The sequence below is a fragment of the Rhipicephalus sanguineus genome, chromosome 2, assembly GCF_013339695.2.
Source record: "Rhipicephalus sanguineus isolate Rsan-2018 chromosome 2, BIME_Rsan_1.4, whole genome shotgun sequence".
Lineage (NCBI taxonomy): Eukaryota > Metazoa > Arthropoda > Arachnida > Ixodida > Ixodidae > Rhipicephalus > Rhipicephalus sanguineus.
In genome coordinates, this window is record NC_051177.1 from 148,928,318 (window position 1) to 148,948,537 (window position 20,220).

Genomic DNA, 20,220 nt, shown 5'->3' on the forward strand with positions numbered 1-20,220 from the left:
TTTTAGAGCGCCCAGTCGCAGCTTCGGTTTCAGAGAGCGCCGAGGGAGGCAGGACCCAGAGTGGTGGCTATGTAAACATAGCTGGCCACGTGAGCACACAAAACCGCGTGCACGTGAGCACCGCGTCGACAACTCTTTTCAACGAAGGCTTCCTGGGTGCTGCTACAATGCCCTCTGAGGCGTTGCATAAATATGCATGACCCCCCCCCCCCCCCATGATGCACTGCCCAGACGAGGACATCAGCCTTTGAACTCCCGTTTAACTCTCCCCTTCTTTCCGTTGAAAAGGTCTGCTAGGAGAGAGTGGGAGAGAGCGCCCGCAACAATCGTGGCAGCCAACACAAACTCGTGGCGCAGGTGACGGTTGGTTGTTTACAAGAACACCAAAGGCGCGTTTCGCGTAGAGTGGCGCGACGCGCACTTTAAAGGGACACTAAAGGCAAATAATAAGTCGACGTTGATTGTTGAAATAGCGGTCCAGAAACCTCGTAGTGCTACTTTTATGCCAAGGAAGTGCTTATTTTGAAATAAAATCACGTTTTAGTGGTCCGCATCGCGTTAGCGCACTTCAAATCACCCGCCTGAAATCCGACTTTCATACGTCACTGCTGCCGTGCCCAACGTTGCCCGCCTTTACAGCACGGCCGCCGACACTAGTAGCAGCAGAACGAAAGTAGCGGGACCCCAGGGGCGTAGCCACGAATTTTTTTCGGGGGGGGGGGGGGGGGGGGGGTTCAACCATACTTCATGTATGTTCGTGCGTGCATTTGTATGTGTGCGTGTATATATACGCAAGCAAAATTGAAAAATTTCGGGGGGGGGGGGGGTTGAACCCCCCCAACTCCCTCAGACCCACAGCAGCAACAACGGCCATCGAAGCTTGCCGCAATCGATGTGGACCGAGAACTTGACAACGAGACATTGGCTCGCAACGCTTGGCTGTACGCCGCGGCTGTACGCGATCCCGAAACTACCACTGAGACGCGACCGCGTGAGCGAAGTAGGGCGCCGGGCGAAGCGCAGTTCGGCGAAAACGGAACCTTTGAACCACGCGCGCCGTTCCCCAAGGCAACGCCACAGAGGTTCTTTTTTCCATGAATCAAACGGAAACGAACAAACTGCATTTTATTACGTTTTTTGATGCACGCAAAGTTTTTTTTTTATTGCTGCTAGTTTGATTACTAGTGATTTATTGTAGGCAGACTCTCATACGTCATCGGGATCACTTCGAAAATGTCCCACTCGTGGCGCTCATCATGATCATATGATACATTTAGCTTAATTTCTCGGTAAGTAGGGCACTGCTGTTGATAATATTGCCGTTTTAGAAGTTGTCAGACATTGAGCTTTCACTCTGACATAAATGATTTGCCTTTAGTGTCCCTTTAAACGTGATTTCGTAGATGATGCGTGTGTGCACACAAATACATCCCACAGGTTATCTCGCCTTCGAAATTTTGTGTCAGTGCTCCTTTAAGTACTGCCAGCGCATCCTCTTATCTTTCTAGAGGAGGCGCTGCAACTGCTACCGGTATAAAATGGTCGGTTCATTTTCGCAATCTCATGCATTCTACATGAACCTTTAAGCGATAATTTTCTCTTAAATATCAGCCAAAAATAGTATAACCTCAATTTGTGCAGAATACCTTTATTCCATCCTTTTATCAACAACTAGATTCTGTGGAATCCCACAACAATAACAAATTATGAAACTCTCGCACCCAACTGAAAAAAAAAAAGGCTACAAAGCTTCCATTTCCCTTCTTGTCTCCTGTTCTGAAAGTGAAATCTGCGCCACACTGCAGATGCATTAAAATACTGCAGCAACAGCACAACCACCAAGCCCAATTAACCACCAATTAACATCCCTCTGACGTCATGAAACATATGCCACTATCTTGCGTGATTAGACATATAAACCTATGAAACTGCTACAGTAGATTACTTATAGTCGGGTGCAACTTGAGAAGTCAGAAGCCCCGCCCAAATTACCAAAGTGCGACTAAAGAAATTGTCCCGCTCATGCCCTCAGCAATGTTCTCCGAAGGAGGGGCGTTACCGGCCACCCTGCTCATGATGTCAGTGTGGAATGCTCGACCATTGGTGCATGCTTGTGCGCACCCACCTTGGAGGAGGAAATGCCGCCGACTTCTAGTTCTATCAGGCTATAAGCATACCGCTATTTCGATGCACATAGTTTTGGTTGTGCAAGTTAAATCACCACTCCATACAACGACAAACAAGGATTAGTGATTACAGTAAAGCACAGGTTTGTATTGTTGATCCATCCAGAACAAGTTCTTCCATGCTTAGGTCTGAAAAACTTACCAGGCAGCCGTGTGTATAATTGTAATTCTTGCGACGCATTACACACTACACATGCAGTCCTTGCAAAAAAAAAAAATAGTTAGAAAATGGGAGTGTTCATTCAACTGAAATAAAGACTAGATCACTGTTTCTTTGACATGTAATTTGTTACATGTTGTTTAATAGTATATTATTTTGTATACAACAAAAAACTCACAGTGCATTGCCACAAATCAAGAACACTATCTTTTTTTTTTCTTTCCGTATACTACACAATGCTTCTGCTTTTTTTTTTGCCTCTCCAACGATAAAGACAAGTATAATACAACATTATTTTCTTTTAAGGTTAAGAGACTAATAGACGCCCCTCACATCGTGCTGGCAAAAACATTTCAATGCTCACATGCACACATGGGGAGGAGATAAACACAGCCTTGGCAGGTGGGGATGAGGGGAGGAGGGGGCGGCGAACATCGCCGTCATCATCACTGTACACGAGGGGCAGGAAAATACACGCACGCGTGGAGGAAAAAAAATGAAACAACCTTCTCGTACAGAGCTAAAACGTGTGCACGCAGCAGGAATTAAAAAAAAATCGAAGTCAGCACGATGGCAGTAACAAAAGCGGGCATGACCACCATCTATACATAGCATCCTGGCAAAACAAACGAAATTGAAGTAGATGTGTTTATCCAGTCTCTCTGTGGGAAAGGCAGCAGACAGCGGCGACATACTCGTTCCAACAGTTCCGGACACACCTCGTGACCATGGGCAAACACATGTCTGCACCCAAACAGCCCCTTGGAAACACGACCTGCGTGGTTCCGCGCACTGACTAACTGGTGCAATTCTCACAAACGACAGGCAATGGTGATTGAGCTGAACCTTCTTAATACAGCGTGCCCAGACCAGAACGTGCGCCAACTGAAGAACTACGCAAACCTTTGCGGCAGAAGGGGCCCTAGGCAGGGTGCCTAACAGCGACGAAGAGCGCGCACCTTAAGTAGATCGCACCATTTGCACACAAGATTGCGAGAACAGCACAACGTGAAACTTAACCTGTGTTCCCACCAAACTGTTTTGCTCTTTAGCATTAATCGATAGACGTGAATGGTTCGCCTGGGGTGCAATCTTTTACGCGTTCTACAAGAGAACATTTGTCTTTAATGCATGTGATTGGTTGACACTCCCACATACGTCCCCCATCCGTGACGTTTACACGGCGCTCGGCATGTGGCGAGGATGAACGTTTTATGATGAAACGCATACAAGACGCCACCCCTGTAGCTATGGATGCAACACTGTAACGGAGATGTGGAACGGTTGCACGTACTAGCTGTGAACGTTTGTTGGTGCGTGCACGCTGTGAAGCCCAGGACACGTTATCACACGAGATCGAGAACTCTACCCGGGGAGACAAAGCGGCTGCCGCTGTCTTCTGCCAATACTACACCAGTCCACGTACAAGGACAGCATCGTTTATGCCACGCTGCAGCCACAGCTTTCTTCGAGCATGCCGGAAGAATTGCAAATTGAAACCTAATTCGACTAATTTAATCTCAAGCATGCTTCTAGCGCCCTTGACCAATTTTCGAGCGATGGCCAAGCCATTAACTGAACCGAGTTAGTGCACAATGCCGAGAAAAGGAAAAATCCTGTAGACAACGACATCAACAAACTTGCGCTATTCACTGCAACAGCAGCAGAGCCAAATGCGGCGGCAATAGCTGCGTCAAGCCTGGCATAAACGTACGGCCCCAACGACTGCACTCAATCTCATAAAACTTCGCTTGCAGTCATCAACGACATCACAGCAGCTTCAAGCCAAGGGACGCTCGGCAAACAAACATGATGACAATCGAGATCAGTGGTAACAGCAGAAACCTACGCAGGCAGACAATCTTTAGACAACGCTGTACAAAAGAAGAGTGGGGGGTGTATGTGTGTGTGTAAGGGGGGCGGGGGAGTGATCCTTTTTTATTTTTTTCATTTTGCCAAAGGTCAAACAAGGTCCTGAGATTGTTTTCACCAAGATCCACCACAACCACCGGCGGAGAGTGCACAACGCAGCTTCCTTTCTCGGTGCATTCAATACTGCAGACCAATGCGCACTATGCCACGCCATGCAGCCATTACAATGCACAGTGCCAACACCCCTAGAACACAGCTTCTAAAAATAAGAAAATTCACCCAATAAACACGACACTGGCTTGAGTCGCTAAGTAGTGGGGCTAGCGCATAGTTTTTGACGTCTGCACACAGTCCACACCTTTTCTTTAAACAAGGGGTCGGCACAGCTGTCGCGGCAAACGGTGGCAGTTTTCAAAGGAAACAGTGGGCAGTACAGGTGAACGAGACAACACACCTAAAACACAGCATGGAAAACTGCAAGATAGCTATTGTTCTCTCACTCTTCCAAGCTTTCTTTTACGAAACAGCCTTAAGCTCAGCAGTGGCTGGCCGGCCAGCCACATCGGCCAAGCCAATCCAAGCCTGTTCATGTGCCAGTTAAAGACAAAAAAGCGGGTGAATTGAGACTGAGACGTTTTACGATTAAAAAAAAAACAAGACGGCTGAAACAGAAGCCGAGACGCACCTTAGCTGCAGCATGAAGGAGGGGGGTAGTGCTTGCGATGCAAAGCCTAACAACGTTCTAAGAGGAGGGACATTCCAAGGGGGAGAGAAAGACTCGTCATGCAGGCCCATCACAAATTACAAAATATCAATAAAACACTCTGCGCGCTAAGTTATTTTTTTTACTCTTAAATCTGTTTGTCTTCAAAGAACACCAGCAGAGAATAGCATCTTCTTTTTTTCCCCTCGGTCCCTAGTGGGCAACACAAAATGGCCACACATATATGTATATAGATATATATATTTAATCTGTTTTGTCCTCTGTCTTGCGTGTGTGTATATATATATATATATTTATATAGTATCTTTAACGCAGTAGCAGAATAGTAACAGTCGATTTTAAGGCCCTAGATGTAGAGAAAAAGGAAATAGCTCCGGCAGCAGCGGACATCTTTGTTTTGAGCTGCTTCTCAAAGAAGAGTTTAGGCAGGCATGTGGACAGTTTTCTCGTTTCCTTTTTTCCTATAATTTTTTTTTTAACCTCTTGTCTGCGTGCTCCAGAAGAATGCCCGCAACAAAGACTCTACCACGTCCCAAGGGAACGGAGCTCTGAACACACACCTAAGTAACCATCTGCACCTATCTAGACGACAGTCTGTCCGAAAGAGATTTAAAATAAAAGCCGCCAGAAAAAAAACAAAACAAGAACAAGCACCTTTGTCAGGGCTGAACCTCGTGAAGGAAAGACACCACTTGTACTCTTGTCACAGCATGACTATACACAAGCGCGGCAAGTTTTTTTTTCTCTCCTGTTCTTGCAAGTGCGCTTATTTAAGCCTTTCCTCCAAAAAAGTGCCTCTCCTCTGCCCCTTCGTAACACATATATAAATGACTATGTATCTAATATATATATATATTTTATGTATATTCATTCATATAATATTTACTAGAAAAAGTAAGGGGAGAGCGAGACGGAGCGCAAGTGGAAAAAGAAAAAACAACCACTGACAACAGCACGGCGAGAACACCACCCCTCGTGCGTGGCAGTTATTTGCCACCCCTTTTTTTTCCCTTATATATTTCTTTTCGACACAAGAGAGGTGGGCTTGCCTAGCTCCCTCATCCATGCCATAGTGCTTCTGGTTAAGAGGAAAAGGCACGCGACAAAATTATCTAACGACACTTCAATTTTTTTTTATCCCTCTAGCTATCTGCCGGTAATTCTTTTTTCTTAAGTTGAGAATCTCGCCGCCTGAGAAGACCATCACAGCATTATGCCAAGCAGCCTGAAAAATAATAAATTCCAAGTGCCCAGTTCGTAATAAAAGGTGCGCAGGGTGCCGGGACAGCCGCGAACGTCGCCCACCGGTATGCGGCCACCTATCGGTGCAGGGCTTCATGTGAGTGAGCATCGCTTACGCAGTTAGCGACAGGCAGAGGAGAAGACGACGATGAAAGAAGCTTTACCGGCACCCTCTACCAAGTACCGCAACCAAGTTTCCCGGCAATGCGCACCTCTAAGTGAGAATGCCCGTAGGTACCACCAAGTCGAGCGCCGCGCCATGGCTAATTAGTCGCACCAGTCATCACGCGAAGTACGGGAAGCCAGGGTTTCCCGAAAAAACGCTGCAAACAAAGCTCGCATCGCAAATACCAAAACACACTCTCCCAGCGGTGCACGAGGGGCGTCAAAACTGCGACAGTCCTGGCTTAGTGTTCAAATTTGCGCTCGCCAACGCGCACGGTAGCACTCTTTCCCTCCGAGCCGAGAAACCGCGCAGTAAATCCACTCACTCAACGGGAACCCCCGCGACACATTCAAGCAGCTTCCATTGATCGACATTCACTTTTTTTTTTCCTCAAAACAACTATGAAGCCAGTGCACATGGCAAGGGAAAACACCAAGAAACAAACCCTCACACGACCAACTACAAACGTCTAGACGCCCAAACCCATCCACACACCCTGAACTGCCCGTCGCAGTCGAAAAATGGCTATCAATCTCTGCTGCCGAAAGTGGAGCTCACGTGAGACGTGAGCCCTCTCCCTTTTGTGGCAATTTGTACACGAGGCATTAAAGAAGTGCAAATAAAAAAAAGGAAAGCGTGGCTGGAGCCATGGGGTAGAACAAACGGGGGATACAGAGGAATGGGGGAAGAAGAAAAATCTCCACGAGATGACGCCACACTCTAACGTGTGGCCTGTGAGGTAGACGGCCCCACTTCCTCAAAAAAGGGGGGGAGGGGGGAGTGAGGGGTGGTGCAAATTGCGCTCGGTCTGCGGCTGGTTTATATAACGCTATGTATGTTGGCCAGATGGGATTAGAAGAGTGGCAACAAGACGCGAGCAGTTTAACTAAAACAAGACTCCACAATGGGAAACAACAAGAAAAGAAGAAGTCGGCGAGAACAACGGGACGACGACCATGCAACAAATCCCAGGCCCCTCCTTAATATCGCAAACTACACAGAAAAAAAAAACGTAAGGTGAGCTCGCAACACCCCCTCCGTCGGACAAAAACGCTGTGCTTCGCAAGGCCTCCTCCAAGGTGCGTTTTTTTTTTTCCATCACAGACTCCTTCATCAACATCTCTTCTACTAAACACCAACACACTGCCAGCCGAAAACATCCATCCACATAACCAGGCGCTTTCCTCCTTTCTCCGCTCCACCTTAAAAAATTTTTTTTCTTAAACCGGCGAACAAACAACAGAGGTTGCTGCGCAGAGGGGGGAAGGTGCTATGAAATGACAAAGCCCGCTAAAGAAAGGGACAGTAGGCTGTGCTCGTTTTTCTTGCTCAAAGAACAAAGATTGGCAGCACAGCTCGAAGAGGAGTGGTCTCGAAGCCACGAATGCTACCACCGTGTAACCGGGCCGAAGGAAGGGCAGCCGGTGATTCGGCCTCGACGACCTGCTGAGAGCGAGGGAGAGACCTTACCATGCACGAGAAAAATCACAGGCGTGGAGAAGAAGCCCGCCCCTAGAGAGAGGGCGACCGGCACACGTGACGTGCGCATCAACAATAACAAAAACAAGGACGCTTTTCTTTCCTAAAATGGGGAAGGAAGGAGAAGAGGCGAGAGAAAAATGGCCAAGGAAGGTTACTGTACACGTTTAGCTAAGAGCGGCAACAGAAGATCAAAGGAACTGAAGTGTTTCCGGGGGCACGGGCGAACAGATAGAAGAACAACACTTAGTAGTAGTACTAGTTAAACGAGTGCCTCTGTAGGAGCAAGAAAAAAAAGGTCGAGGCCGAGTGCGGCCAGGAAGGAGGAGGAGGAGGGAGAAAACAAAGCAAACCACATAGACATCATCATCGGCCGTAACAGTAACCGCACGCGAGGAGGAGGAAAAACCGGGAAAAAGAACACTGTTCCCTAAACTACACTCGCAGCAGCAGCAAAAAAAAATAATAATAATAAAGAAAAGCAGTCTTGTGTCGTCATCACACTGCTGAGGATGGGCACACGCACGGCGTTGCTTTACACATATGTACAAAGAAAATATAATGAGGAGCGGTGGGCTCGGGATGAGTCCCCCCACATGCTACGGCAGTTCCCTTCTCCGAAAGAGAGAGGCCAAGTTCACGTGACACTGCCGTCGTCACTGTCAGTTTTTCTCCATCACACACACGCACGCAACGGTGGCAGAACTCGATGAGGAACAACAAGAACAAGAAACGACACCGGTCTCCTCCCACCAAGGGGGCACACGCACGGCACTGCTCCGTTACAGCACGCACCGGTGTCCTGCTGGCAGGCGCAGTGGCAGCGGGGCAACGGCGAAGAGCAGGTCCGCAGCGGCAACCACAACAAAACAAAAGTGGCTGTCCTGCCATTGTTCTTCCCTCCCCTAAACCATCACCACCAACGCGGCACAGGTCACTGTCACAGCAGATCCAAGACGGAGCTTGATTGCTGGCGCTCACAGTACGGCACCACACATACACCCGGCACACACACGCGGTATGGAGAGACGTCTTCATCCGTTGGCTAGGCCCCGCCAAGGCAGCCAGCGACGTGGGGCGTCTTCTCCAGCCAGCTGGCCCTAGGTGGGCTCGGAGAGCAGTTGCTGCAGCAAGCTCTTGCGCTGGTCGCTGCTGGGCTTGTCTTCAACCTAGAAAATTAGAGCAAAATTGCGTTTTGGCCATTTACTCGCCAAGACCACAACACGATAATGAGAAGTGTATTAGTGGTGTACAGCGAATTAATTCTGACCAGGTGTGGTTCTGAGCGTACAGATAAATCTACGTGGATTTTTTTTTTGCATTTCAGCTCCCATTGAATCGTGGCTACCGTAGACACCCAGTTGAATGAAGCTGAGTGGTCTAACTGGTAACATTGGATGCCAGCAATGAGCCCTAGAGGGAACGTTAAATGGTCTGACTGGAAAACGCTTCAAGTGATCGTGCCAATCAATGTACAATGTTCTACTGGGCCTCCCAATTAGCATGCTTGCTGTCCAAATGGTTGCGCACGCTGCAATAGGGAACCGATATCAACAAGTACAACTCTTTCAGTTGGAATGTTTGGCCACGGTTACAGGCCCAGTGGGTATTAAGTTTTTGTACGTCACATTGCTAGGGGATGCCACACTCAACATTCCTAGGGAGCCATTTTGCATGTGTTCTGTGATGGAACAAAACAAAATGTCACAAGAGGCAGTGAACAGCCAATAGGCGAGCTGAGGGAATTCAGAAATTTTTGCAATGCATGAAGAAATACAGAATTTAGCTGAACATCTATATTGGCAGGCACTGTTTTTCAAAGCTTGAAATTGAAGAGCACGATGACTTTAACAATTTATTAATGTTAATGTCTTGATTGGGCACTAGGTGGTGTTGCAATTTCACGATTCATTTGGTGGCGGGGTGCTGGTTGCGATTTTTGCAAACTATCAGCACGGGATTGGTGCAAGCCAGACGCAAAGCAGACTAATTTGAATTTTTAGCCCTAGCACATGCGTTTTGATCCAAGCCAAGTCGTCTGGAGACAGTTATATATCCGTTCTAGAACGGAACGGTGCCTCCGTCCGATCTGTGCCTGTTCTTTGACAGTTCCCCATTTCCACTTGCTATTCCCACATCTTGACAGTCAGAAAAGCCTCGACCAATCCCGTGCGGCTCCCTTTCGTCCTTTTGCGATGTTTTATTGCATTCCATCCCAGAATGTGTACAAAATAGCCCTAGTGGATATTGGTATGGGCCCAGTTGGTTTAAGACAATTCCAATTGGGTCTTGTTAGATGCCCAACAGGTAAATTGACTGTTCCATGTAGTCCTCACCGTACATCCAATTAGGAGATTATTTGAGCGGTCACATTAATTTATCTCATATTGCGATCTACAAATAGCAAGTGGCCTTAGGGCCCCAAAAACAACCTAGTTTGAATGAGAACTGGACCACCTGGTTTCAAGAGTACTTTATTGACATGTCAGTTGGAAATCGCATAAATGACCGGTAAAGGGAAACAAATACCGTAAAAACCGAAATATAGGTTGAATTTTTTTTTTAAGACAGCCCTGAAAAGTCAATCCCCGTCTTATATACCGGTTATTGGCAGAAAAACTTCACAAGTCTGGCCACGATGGACAACTGAAGTCAACCACCTCCATCGCCATCGCAATCATCACTATCGCTTTGTTTACTACCAACCTTGTGCTGTTGGCGGTCTCATTTTGCGCTTTTGTTGTTGTCTTGTGAATTTATTTGGGCTCCGAGGTGCTTTTTTTTCTTGTTCTCGACTGGTGGCCAACGACACATCATTGTAGCGTTCAAGAAAACAGTTATCGGGTTCGCGAAGGCACGAAGAAATCCGGTCTGAAGTGTGTGAAAGGTGTCTTGTGATGCTAGCACACCTGAATGCAAGCGGGAGCCGTGAGTCAGAAACAATAATAACTGAAAGTTTATCTCAGCACGCGGTGTTCTCGCTGGATACTTTTTCTTTGTTGCTTCCTGCGATGCCGGCAGCTCTGGTTACAGCAGAACATTTGGCTATGATCAGAGGGGCACCACAGAAGCATTCGCTGCTACTGGCGGACGCTGAAGGATGACATCACGACACGCAGTGATCAGAAGAAAACTGTTTCGGTGCCAGACTGCAGCGTATCTAGAGCTGAAGACAAAGGTTGCACAGTTTAACTGGGAGTTGCGCTCGCGTTGTGCTTGCTACCAGGGTCCTCAAAGTGCATCCACATTATTGCTGTCAAGACGGTTGTGACGTTTTACGAAGATAATGCTTGAGCCCATCTCTTGGCTTTCTGCCACGTGGAACTTACATGTAAACACACGTGTAAATAAATGGCATTTTCACTGTGCACCGTTTGAAATTGCGTTTGTTTCACGGTAAAGGCAGCTTCTTATACTTTGGCCGTTCCACGTACTTTTTTTTTTCGATTTTCAGTAGTTAGAAGTGGGAAGTTCGACTTACATTACGGTCCGACCTATATTCCGGTTTTTATGGTAGTTATTAAAAAATAACAGCCCTAAATTAATATATCTTTGTACTTTGGTATGATCACTGGAGCAACAACAATTTATATTTTCAAGTGGAGCCCGAAGTTAAAATCTCGGGGCTTTCTGATTAATGTTTTCCTCGTTATAATCTTTATTGGACCTCCCCCATACCCTGGGTGTAGGCTGTGCTGGTGGAGCGTCGGATGGTGCCAGCAATGGAAAGAGGGGGGAGCCAGGCTCAGAAGGTGCACCCCCGAGTTCCAGCTGAAGGCCCAGGGCTTCGAGGTCAGCTTGTAACAGGGAGCCCCCCCCACCAGCGCCCCGGACACCACCCCCCTGTTGCTGAAGGGCCTGCTGCTGCTGCTGCTGAGGCTGCTGCTGTTGTTGCTGCAGTCACCACCACCCCAAAATGAGAACGTCAAGCACCGCACCAACGGCACTGCTAAGTGTCAACGCGGAGGAACACATACGCAAAGCAAGGGCACACCAAATACAGTGGGATGCTCCAAACATCTTAACAACAAAAGCCTTATCTCGCATCCCTTTCCTTGCTTTTAAAACGACGCACACAGTACTTCCAGGTCACCAGGCATGCATGTACTTCCAGGCTGACTTGACACGGCAATCTTGATGGGATAGTCACGAGTACGGAGTTTCCAGGAAATCGAACATATTCAAGCAAGCTGACGATTATCGCTGTTTGACAGAAGGGTGCCCCACGAATGGTGCAACATTTTTAGAGTGAAGAGGGCCAAGCATGAGACACAGCTTCCTTGACTTTATTTGTCCGATTTCATGCGATTACAGAAAAAAAAAGGAAGAAAAAAAATCTGAGCCTCTTGGTTCTCTTTATTTGTCTCGCTTAAACAAAAACAACATGGCACTCACCTGTCCCTGCGTTCGGGCTCCAACTATGGCCCTGAGTTCTTGGCGTACGTACTCAGACGGCATGCTGCCCCCGACTCGACTCCTGCATAGGGCAGCAAAATTACTTTATTTTTAGGTACTGCAGCCCTTTTGGGTCTATGGCAGGAGCAGGGAAATCGTATGAGGCGTACAAACAGTGCAAGTATTTGTAGCACAAAACAGAAATACAGTATAACCTCGGTGATACGATCACGGCTCATACGAATTTCGGGGTGATACGAATTTTTGTGTGGTCCCGGCCAAGGCCCATTAGCCTACAATGTAATGGAGTACGGCTGTTTCGAACTGATTTTCACCCTGTGACGTCTCATACGAACGTACATTACCGCTCATGTACTTGTTCGAACAAGTCTTGGCTGCGCTGTCGCGGAGGACGCGGCAGTCACACGCGGGCGCAGGAACCCAAGCGCGCCGCGCCGCCAGTTTGTCAGCACAGGCCATCTGCGGCGCGTCGTAGCCTCCGAGATTGTGCGCGCGAATCTTGGAGGCCCTAATGCACCTTTGTGTGCCTTCACGATCAGATTACAGATGGCTTTGGCGTCGCACCTTAACGCATCAACGCATGCTGCCCGTTGGTGCTGCCGTACTCGAGGCAGCATCGCTTTTCTGTGTTTACAATTGCCTGCCACGTCGATGCAATCTTGGTACTCGCAATCAGGCATCCTATGACAAGTGGACTCAGACCCACAGAGGAAGCGGGTGGTCTTGGCTAAGGAGCTAGGCCTCGCAACATCAACATGCAGGATTGTTTTTGGACCCGCACACCTGCCAACTCTCCGATTTGCTCGAGAGACTCTCGAATTTTGAGCAAACCTCCCGATTGTGCGGGCACGGCAGTAAAACTCCCCAAGAACACCACCATGATAAGAAAATAACAACAACAAAGGACTTTCTGGCCTTCATTTCTCACACGCAAAGCGCTCCTTAAGTCACTTTCCCCGCAGTACTCTGGGCCCGTATTCTCAAAAGGCGACAATCGCAAAAGTATCGCCTTTGATGCGCGCTGATTGGCTATTGAGCAAACCGGAAAAGATAGGGCGCCGTCTGGTAATTCCGCCGACGTCAATTTTGCGTCATGGTGCTCGACGGTGCTCTCGACATATTGCAATAACGAAGGCACCGTTAACCGTCGGTTCGTGGTGAAGTCTAGCATTTCAGTGACGTAGACGGTAGCTTCTAGTATTCAATCCTCGGTGGATATACGCAGCATTTTTTACGCTGAAGCTTTCATCGAGCATTACCTTGGGGTGTTATCAGCACTCGTTCTTTGCCAGCGCGTGTTTTTTCGTGGTTTGAACGTCCCAGGAGCATGAACCGTGCGTTTCTCGCGTGGCTATCACGAGCCGGCAACATGTTGAGATCTTGAGACGATGTCGCTGCGGCGGCACGCTACAGCTGAACTCTCCGAGTACGCCGTGTTAAGGGGGGACGTGGCTTTCGGTACCAACTTTCTTATTTCTTCATGGATTTTGATGAAAATTGGCACACTTATTTGAAATGTGTTTTTAATGCTACTGTAGACATTTCATGAATATATCTTTACAACTTTTTGATGTACAATATATTTCACCTTCTGCTCTTGTTCCGAGTCTGGACTCGCTTAAAAAATGTGATAGGAAACTCGTTCAAAGTGCTATGCATTCTAAGATGTCTGATTGCGGGCATGACATTCTTAGATTTTTTTATTTGCAACAAAATTTTTTTTAGTTTTCATTTTCATGAGGTGACTGTGCAACAGGCATCGAGGCTTTGTGCAACTCGTCAAATAGCTAATTATCAAAAGGCCATACTGAAAAAGCAAGAAGTCACGCCCTGAACTGTGCTTCAAGGAATACAGAACAAAAAAAAACGGAACCTGAATAGACCCAGCGGTCAGTGAGAAATCAGCGGAACAAGCGAAGCAGGAAGCAAGAAAAGTCGTTTTGAGAAACGGCTTTTAAAGTTGTACCAACGATATTACTTCATCAAAAGGCACTGGGGTCGTAATCTTTTGGGTCCTTCGTAATGTGCAGTCTCTTGAGTGCCCTGTCTTTAGTTTGAGGTGCCTTGCTTCTCTAAAACACAATAGATTGTGATCTTTATGTGTTTTATAAGGTTGGACCTCCTGCACATGTGGCCTTTTATCTGTTGTGCCTTTGTTTTCTTTCTTTTCTCTTAAAATCCTTTTCTGATATACAAAGAACATGTAGCATGAATTTTAAACGAAGTTATGAAGTGGTGTAATAGACATGACAAAAAACAAGATATTGTAATGCAAGTAGGTCATGTACTATGATGATTTGCCAGCTTTCTTGTATTCATGCTCTCATTAACATAATTAACAGCCTTGATTGCAATTGATCATTGAATCATTTTTATAGATACTAAGAGCGGCTCTCATCATGACAACCTATCCCTTCCTCCTAAATAACAGGCCGTTATGGCCAAGACATTGGTGGAATAGGAATTCCTTAGCAGTTTATTCAAGACGCGAACTGGGCAGATATGAATTCATCTCCCTGTTTCACTCAAGTTAATTTGTAAACCTCGCCTGCGATGCGCTTCATCATTCACCCGGTCGCGGACATGGTTTTCTGCGTGACTTTTATGTTTTCAGATGATTCATGAGCGCTTACGGCGATACCAAGCACCGCCCCCAAGCGCGCCTAAATTGCATCACCAGTGCTTTATTTACCTCTAAGTGCTCGGCCGCATAGTCCGGGAAGTCGGCACGCGATGTGCTGGGTGGCGGCATTCGTGACGATGCGCAATATGCCTAGGTGCGGCGACGAAAATATGCGCGCACCGTGTTTGGCCTCGCATTTCGGGACGCCGACGCGCGCCCGCTGCGCGACGAGCTTGGCCGTAGGGTCCGCTGCCGATGCGTAAAATGACCATCCGCTGTACCGAGGAGCCGGCGGGGGAAGCGCTTCGTTCCTTGCGATGAAGCACACTGCCGCGAGTCCGCTAACGCGTTGTTCTTGCCCGCAAAGTTCGAGGTTCGTCGCGCGTGCCAACGCCGTGAGCGGAGTTAAGCCTAGTGACGACTCTGAGCAGTAGACGCGCCGGCCGCGGTGCCCGATGTTTCAAAGTACGTAATGCGTGGTCGCGAGTACCAAAGAGTCGTCCTGCGATCATCTTCGTCACGACGTCCGAAGTGCGCATAAACAGAAACTCCAACCACGGATCGGACGAGTCAACGCTAGAGAGTCGGTCCGAGACGCGCGTTTGCGATGTTCGCTACGAGTGCGGCGCGCCATCGTAATCCCACCGAGCTTCCGCTAGTAACTCCAAACTAAAACGTAGTTCTTGTTCAAAGTTATCGTCGAGCCGTGAACACAGAGCGATTGCGAATACGCCACGAAGTAGCGCGACTTTCGACAGCCGTGAGTTCGAGACGCACGAGCTGCAGACGACGATCTCCCGGAGCGAGCATCGGACCAATGGTGAGGCGCGCTGGGGCAACATGGCGGACGCGGCCAATCGGAGGGCTCGAAACGACCTTCGAACATTTGCTTTTTGTGCGCTTGTTTTCGAAGGGAGAGCCATCTGAGGCGGGGAATTTGAAGACGGAGAAATGCGCTTTCCGATGAGCCCAAGATATCGGCGCTCAGTGGTGTTGTTGCGGAGCTATGATTTTTTGAAAATCAGTGTTTTTTTTTGCGATTTCCCCAATAATTTTCGCCACCTCGGCAGGCGCAACAATTTTTTTATAGCACTTCTACGCGGTTTTCGGTGAAGATATTTTGGAATCGGATATAAAAAGGGCTACAGAAACTGAAAATGTGAGTTTCAAAAAATCGATTTTTTTGCCATTTTTCGCGATACGGAAAGCCGCGTCCCCCCTTAAACTCTCAACGAAAATACGTTTCACACAAAGTTGCATTCTTGAAATATTATATTGTGCAATAAATAATTGAACAAAAAAACGTTGAAAGCACTTTCAACACGTCTTAGTTTCAAGTAGCCACAGCCAAGCCGGCCAAGCCTGGCCACTGCGTAGAAGCAGTAGCACACGCTCGAAAACGCCGCACTCTGGTTGTTCTGCGCTCGTACGGTGCGCTCACTCCTGTGTTGCGAGACATTCGTACTACCAACGGCCAGTTGCAACAATGACGTCACAGGCAAGTGTTTTTTTTTTTACTTACTGAACGCATCAAATTCTACGTCACCAAACGCGATACTATCGCCTTTTGCGATCGTTTGGGAATACGGGCCCTGGTGTGTTGCGGAAAAGCGTACTAAGATTTGGAAGGGGCTACTAGCTGTCACGGGTCACATCTGGTTCATCGATTACACACGCGCGCACGCGCTGTATATTTAAGGGGGGAGGTGGGGATCGAAGCTGAAATTCTTTATTTTTTGTCGTAAAACAATGAAATTTGGCATGCTTATTGGGAAGTGCACTGAATGACTATTTACAAAGTTTCATTAAGATATCTCCAGCAGTTGTGACATTATAATTTTTACTTGCATCATTGTTATACCAAACTTGCAGAAAGCCTGGCGTGACAACAAAACATGGTAAAAGCCCAAAGTTGCCCTCATATTTTAGCCATAGGAATGGTTCATGCTATGACATTCTCCAAATATTTTTATTACCCCGATTTTTTTTTACACGGAACATTACATCCATGCTTGCATAATGCATTCGTTATCGTCATGTCAAATTAGCTAAAAAGTAAAAAAACGAGGGAGTAATTCAAAAATATAGGAATGTCATAGCATAGAGAATTGACTAGGGAATACAATGCAACAGACCTCATGAAAATCCATCAAGCCATAGTCGTGCTACGCTTTCTGCAAGCGGGACAGTCTGGTCAAAACACACTTCTGAGAAAACGGGCCCTAAAGTTGCACAGCCACTACATTGTAAATAAAAATGCCCTGGGGCTGTAATATTTAGTGTCTTTGCTTGCAGGGGTTTTCTTGTGTCCTTGATCTTTCATTTTTCTGCACTATGTGCTTTCCTTTTTCTTTATTGGTTATTTTTGTCAGCTCTTTGAGCCTTCAGGTTTAATGGCCAGACTTGCATATTACAAGTCTGTGGCATGCAAATTCAAGTGTGCTGTGGCAGTTATGGCCAAGAAATTGGTGGCACAGGAATTTCTGAGTAGTATTTAATGAAGCGAATTTGGCAGATAAAAATTCGTCCACTCCTTTACACAAGTTCATTTGTCACCCCCGCCTTGATACGCTTCATCATTCACCCGGTCGTGGTAATGGTAGTCGGCGAGGCTTTCATTATTTCAGTACATTTACAAAAGCTTGCTGCAATACCATGCACGGCTTGAAGAGCACCTAAATTACATCACCACTGAGTGCTTATTTCCCCGCGAAGTGCTCGGCCGCGGGGTTCGGGAAGTCTGTGCCCGATATGCTGGGTGGCGGCATTTGCTGGCGATGCGCAATATGCCAAGCCGCAGCGATGAAACATCGGCGTGCAATATGCTTGGCCTCGCATTTTGGGGCGCCGACGCGCGAAATGTCGCGGTTGCTTCGAGCGATCGCTGTGCGACGAACTTGGGGAGATCGAGCGGCCGTGGCCGTGGGGTCCGCGGCGCAGCTGCCGATGCGTCAAATGCCGATTAGCGATTCCGAGCTGCCAGCGGGCGATACCATTAGTTGCTTGCAACAAAGCGCATTGCGGATTGTTCGCTTTCGCATGTCTGCTAGCACGATGTTCTTCCCGGCAAAGTTCGAATTCGTCGGCGCCGTGAACGTAGTTAGGCCTAGCCACGACTCCGAGCAGTAAGCACGGTCGCGGTGTGCGCTGCCGCGGTGCCCGATGTTTCAAAGTTAGTCATGTTCGATCACGAGCACAAAAAGTCGTCCCGCGGCGGTCTTCGTCACGAGGTCCGAGATGCCGACGGGCAGAACTTCTAACCGCGGGTCCGACGAGCGAATGCAACACAGGTCCGAGACGTGCTTCTGCGATGTTCGCGAAGAGCGCGTCGGGCTACCGCAGTCTGATGCACGGTCTGAGGAATGAGCTTCCGGGTGCAGATGCTAACGCGTAATTATCGTCGACCAGCGAACACAAAACGAGTGCGAACGCTTCAGTAATTAGCGTGATTTTCGACAGCCGTGACCCCGCAACGCGGAAGCCGCAGACGACGCACACCGGGAGCGACCATCGGACCAATGGCGAGGCGCGCTGGAGCATCATGGCGGCCGCGACCAATCGGGGGCCTCGAAACGACCTTTAAACGTTTGCTTTTTGTGCGCTTGTTTTTAAATGGAGGAGCCAGCTGAGGCGGGGAATTTGAAGACGGAGAAATGCTCTTTCAGACGAGCCCTAGATGGTGGTGCTCGGTCGTGTCGTTACGGAGCTATAATTTTTTGAAAAACGCTTTCTTTTTTGCGATTTCCGCGATAATTTTCGCCACCTCAGCGGGCGCAACAATTTTTAATAGCACTTCTACGTGGTTTTCAGCGAAGGTATTTTGGAATTAGATAGAAAAAGGGCTACAGAAACTGAAAATGTGATTTTCAGAAAATCGATTTTTTTGCCATTTTTCGCGATTTGATCCCCGCGTCCCCCCTTAAGAGTACAAGTATGATTGCTGACGTCTAAAACTTCATTGACCATCCATAAGAGCTGTTCATGACGTTGCTGTGACTACGAGAAACAATAAATGAAAAAATACGCCAGCTTTCTTTGTTGCATACAGATTTTCCATGTTTTTTGATGATACGAATTTCGGGTGACACGAATATTTTTGGTGGTCCTACGAGATTCGTATCACCGAGGTTTTACTGTATAAACAAACAGAGATCAATAGCATTCAAGACCAGGCAACGAGTTGTCCAACTGAAGAGGATTCCGGACCCTGGGAGGGAGTTACAATACTCAGTAGCCAAGAGTAAAAAAAAAAAAGAAGGCTATTCCTAAAGAACATTTAATGAATGATAGGGCACAATATTAAGATAGCAACACCTTTCAGACGAGGTCGGGTTTCACGTATTTTATGTATGTGCTCCCACATGCTCGTCATCTAGTGTTTCATTTTCGGTCATTGCATCGCTGTGCTGACCTTTCATTCTTTCCCTCCCATACTCCCGTACAAAGTAGCGAGCTATCTTTAAAACATTCAGATCTGCAAATAGTGACTACTCAAAAGTTTCAGGTGGTATATCCACATCCATAATTACTTTGAGTGAATGCAACCAACACACCTGTCGGACGCGAACCCGTGTAGAGAGTGCTGTTCGAAGTTGAACTGGGACGTGGCGTCCAGACCAAATACGGGCGCTGAGGATGCGGGTGCGGCACCGTACGCACCCCCCGGAGACATCTGGGGGCCCAGGTGGTGAGAGGAGCTGGTCACTCCCAAAGCCAGGTTGAGGTTGGGGCTGCTGCTGCGGTGTCCGCGGAGAATTCACCCGAGCACCCGCTGCAACGAGTGGCAGGAGGAGCAACCAATCTGTCAGTACATCCCAGTTTCATTACAATGACTACAAGGTTATACCGCATTTACTTCTCATCTGCTCCGTAATTCCACTCTTATTCTCCACTCTTGTTCCCCGTAATTTTACTCCGTAATTCTCGCCACTTGCTCTCCGTAATTAAGGACTGCAGTTCTCCGCCATTGTTCTCCGTAATCCTAGAGCACATACGAAGTTTTTGACAGTCATTACTTCTTACAGCACCAGCTTACATAACATGCATCCTTACTGCTGAACAATGCCAGGAAATGCGCTTCACTTCATGACACTGCTGATGACACAGGCATTTTAAGGGGGGACGTGGCTTTCGGCACCAACTTTCTTATTTCTTCATGGATTTTGATGAAATTGGCATACTTATTTGAAATGTTTTTTTAATGCTACTGTAGAAATTTCATGATATATCTTTACAACTTTTTGATGTACAATATATTTCACCTTCTGCTCTTGTTCCGACTCTGACTCGCTTAAAAAATGCAATAGGAAACTCGTTCAAAGTGCTATGCATTCAAGATGTCTGATTGCGGGC

At 47.5% G+C, this 20,220-nt stretch overlaps 1 protein-coding gene across 1 annotated transcript in view; it reads right to left on the reverse strand.

Moving 5' to 3' along the window:
• Positions 1–2,455: 2,455 nt before the first annotated feature.
• LOC119383790 (nuclear receptor coactivator 1-like) overlaps positions 2,456–20,220 on the reverse strand; it is a 111,985-nt gene continuing 94,220 nt past the window's right edge. Inside the window, 5 exon segments of the mRNA XM_037652092.2 lie at positions 2,456–8,998; positions 11,508–11,723; positions 12,225–12,306; positions 19,422–19,547; positions 19,549–19,639. Of these exon segments, the coding sequence (XP_037508020.1) occupies positions 8,930–8,998; positions 11,508–11,723; positions 12,225–12,306; positions 19,422–19,547; positions 19,549–19,639 (584 nt within the window). The 3' untranslated portion in view covers positions 2,456–8,929.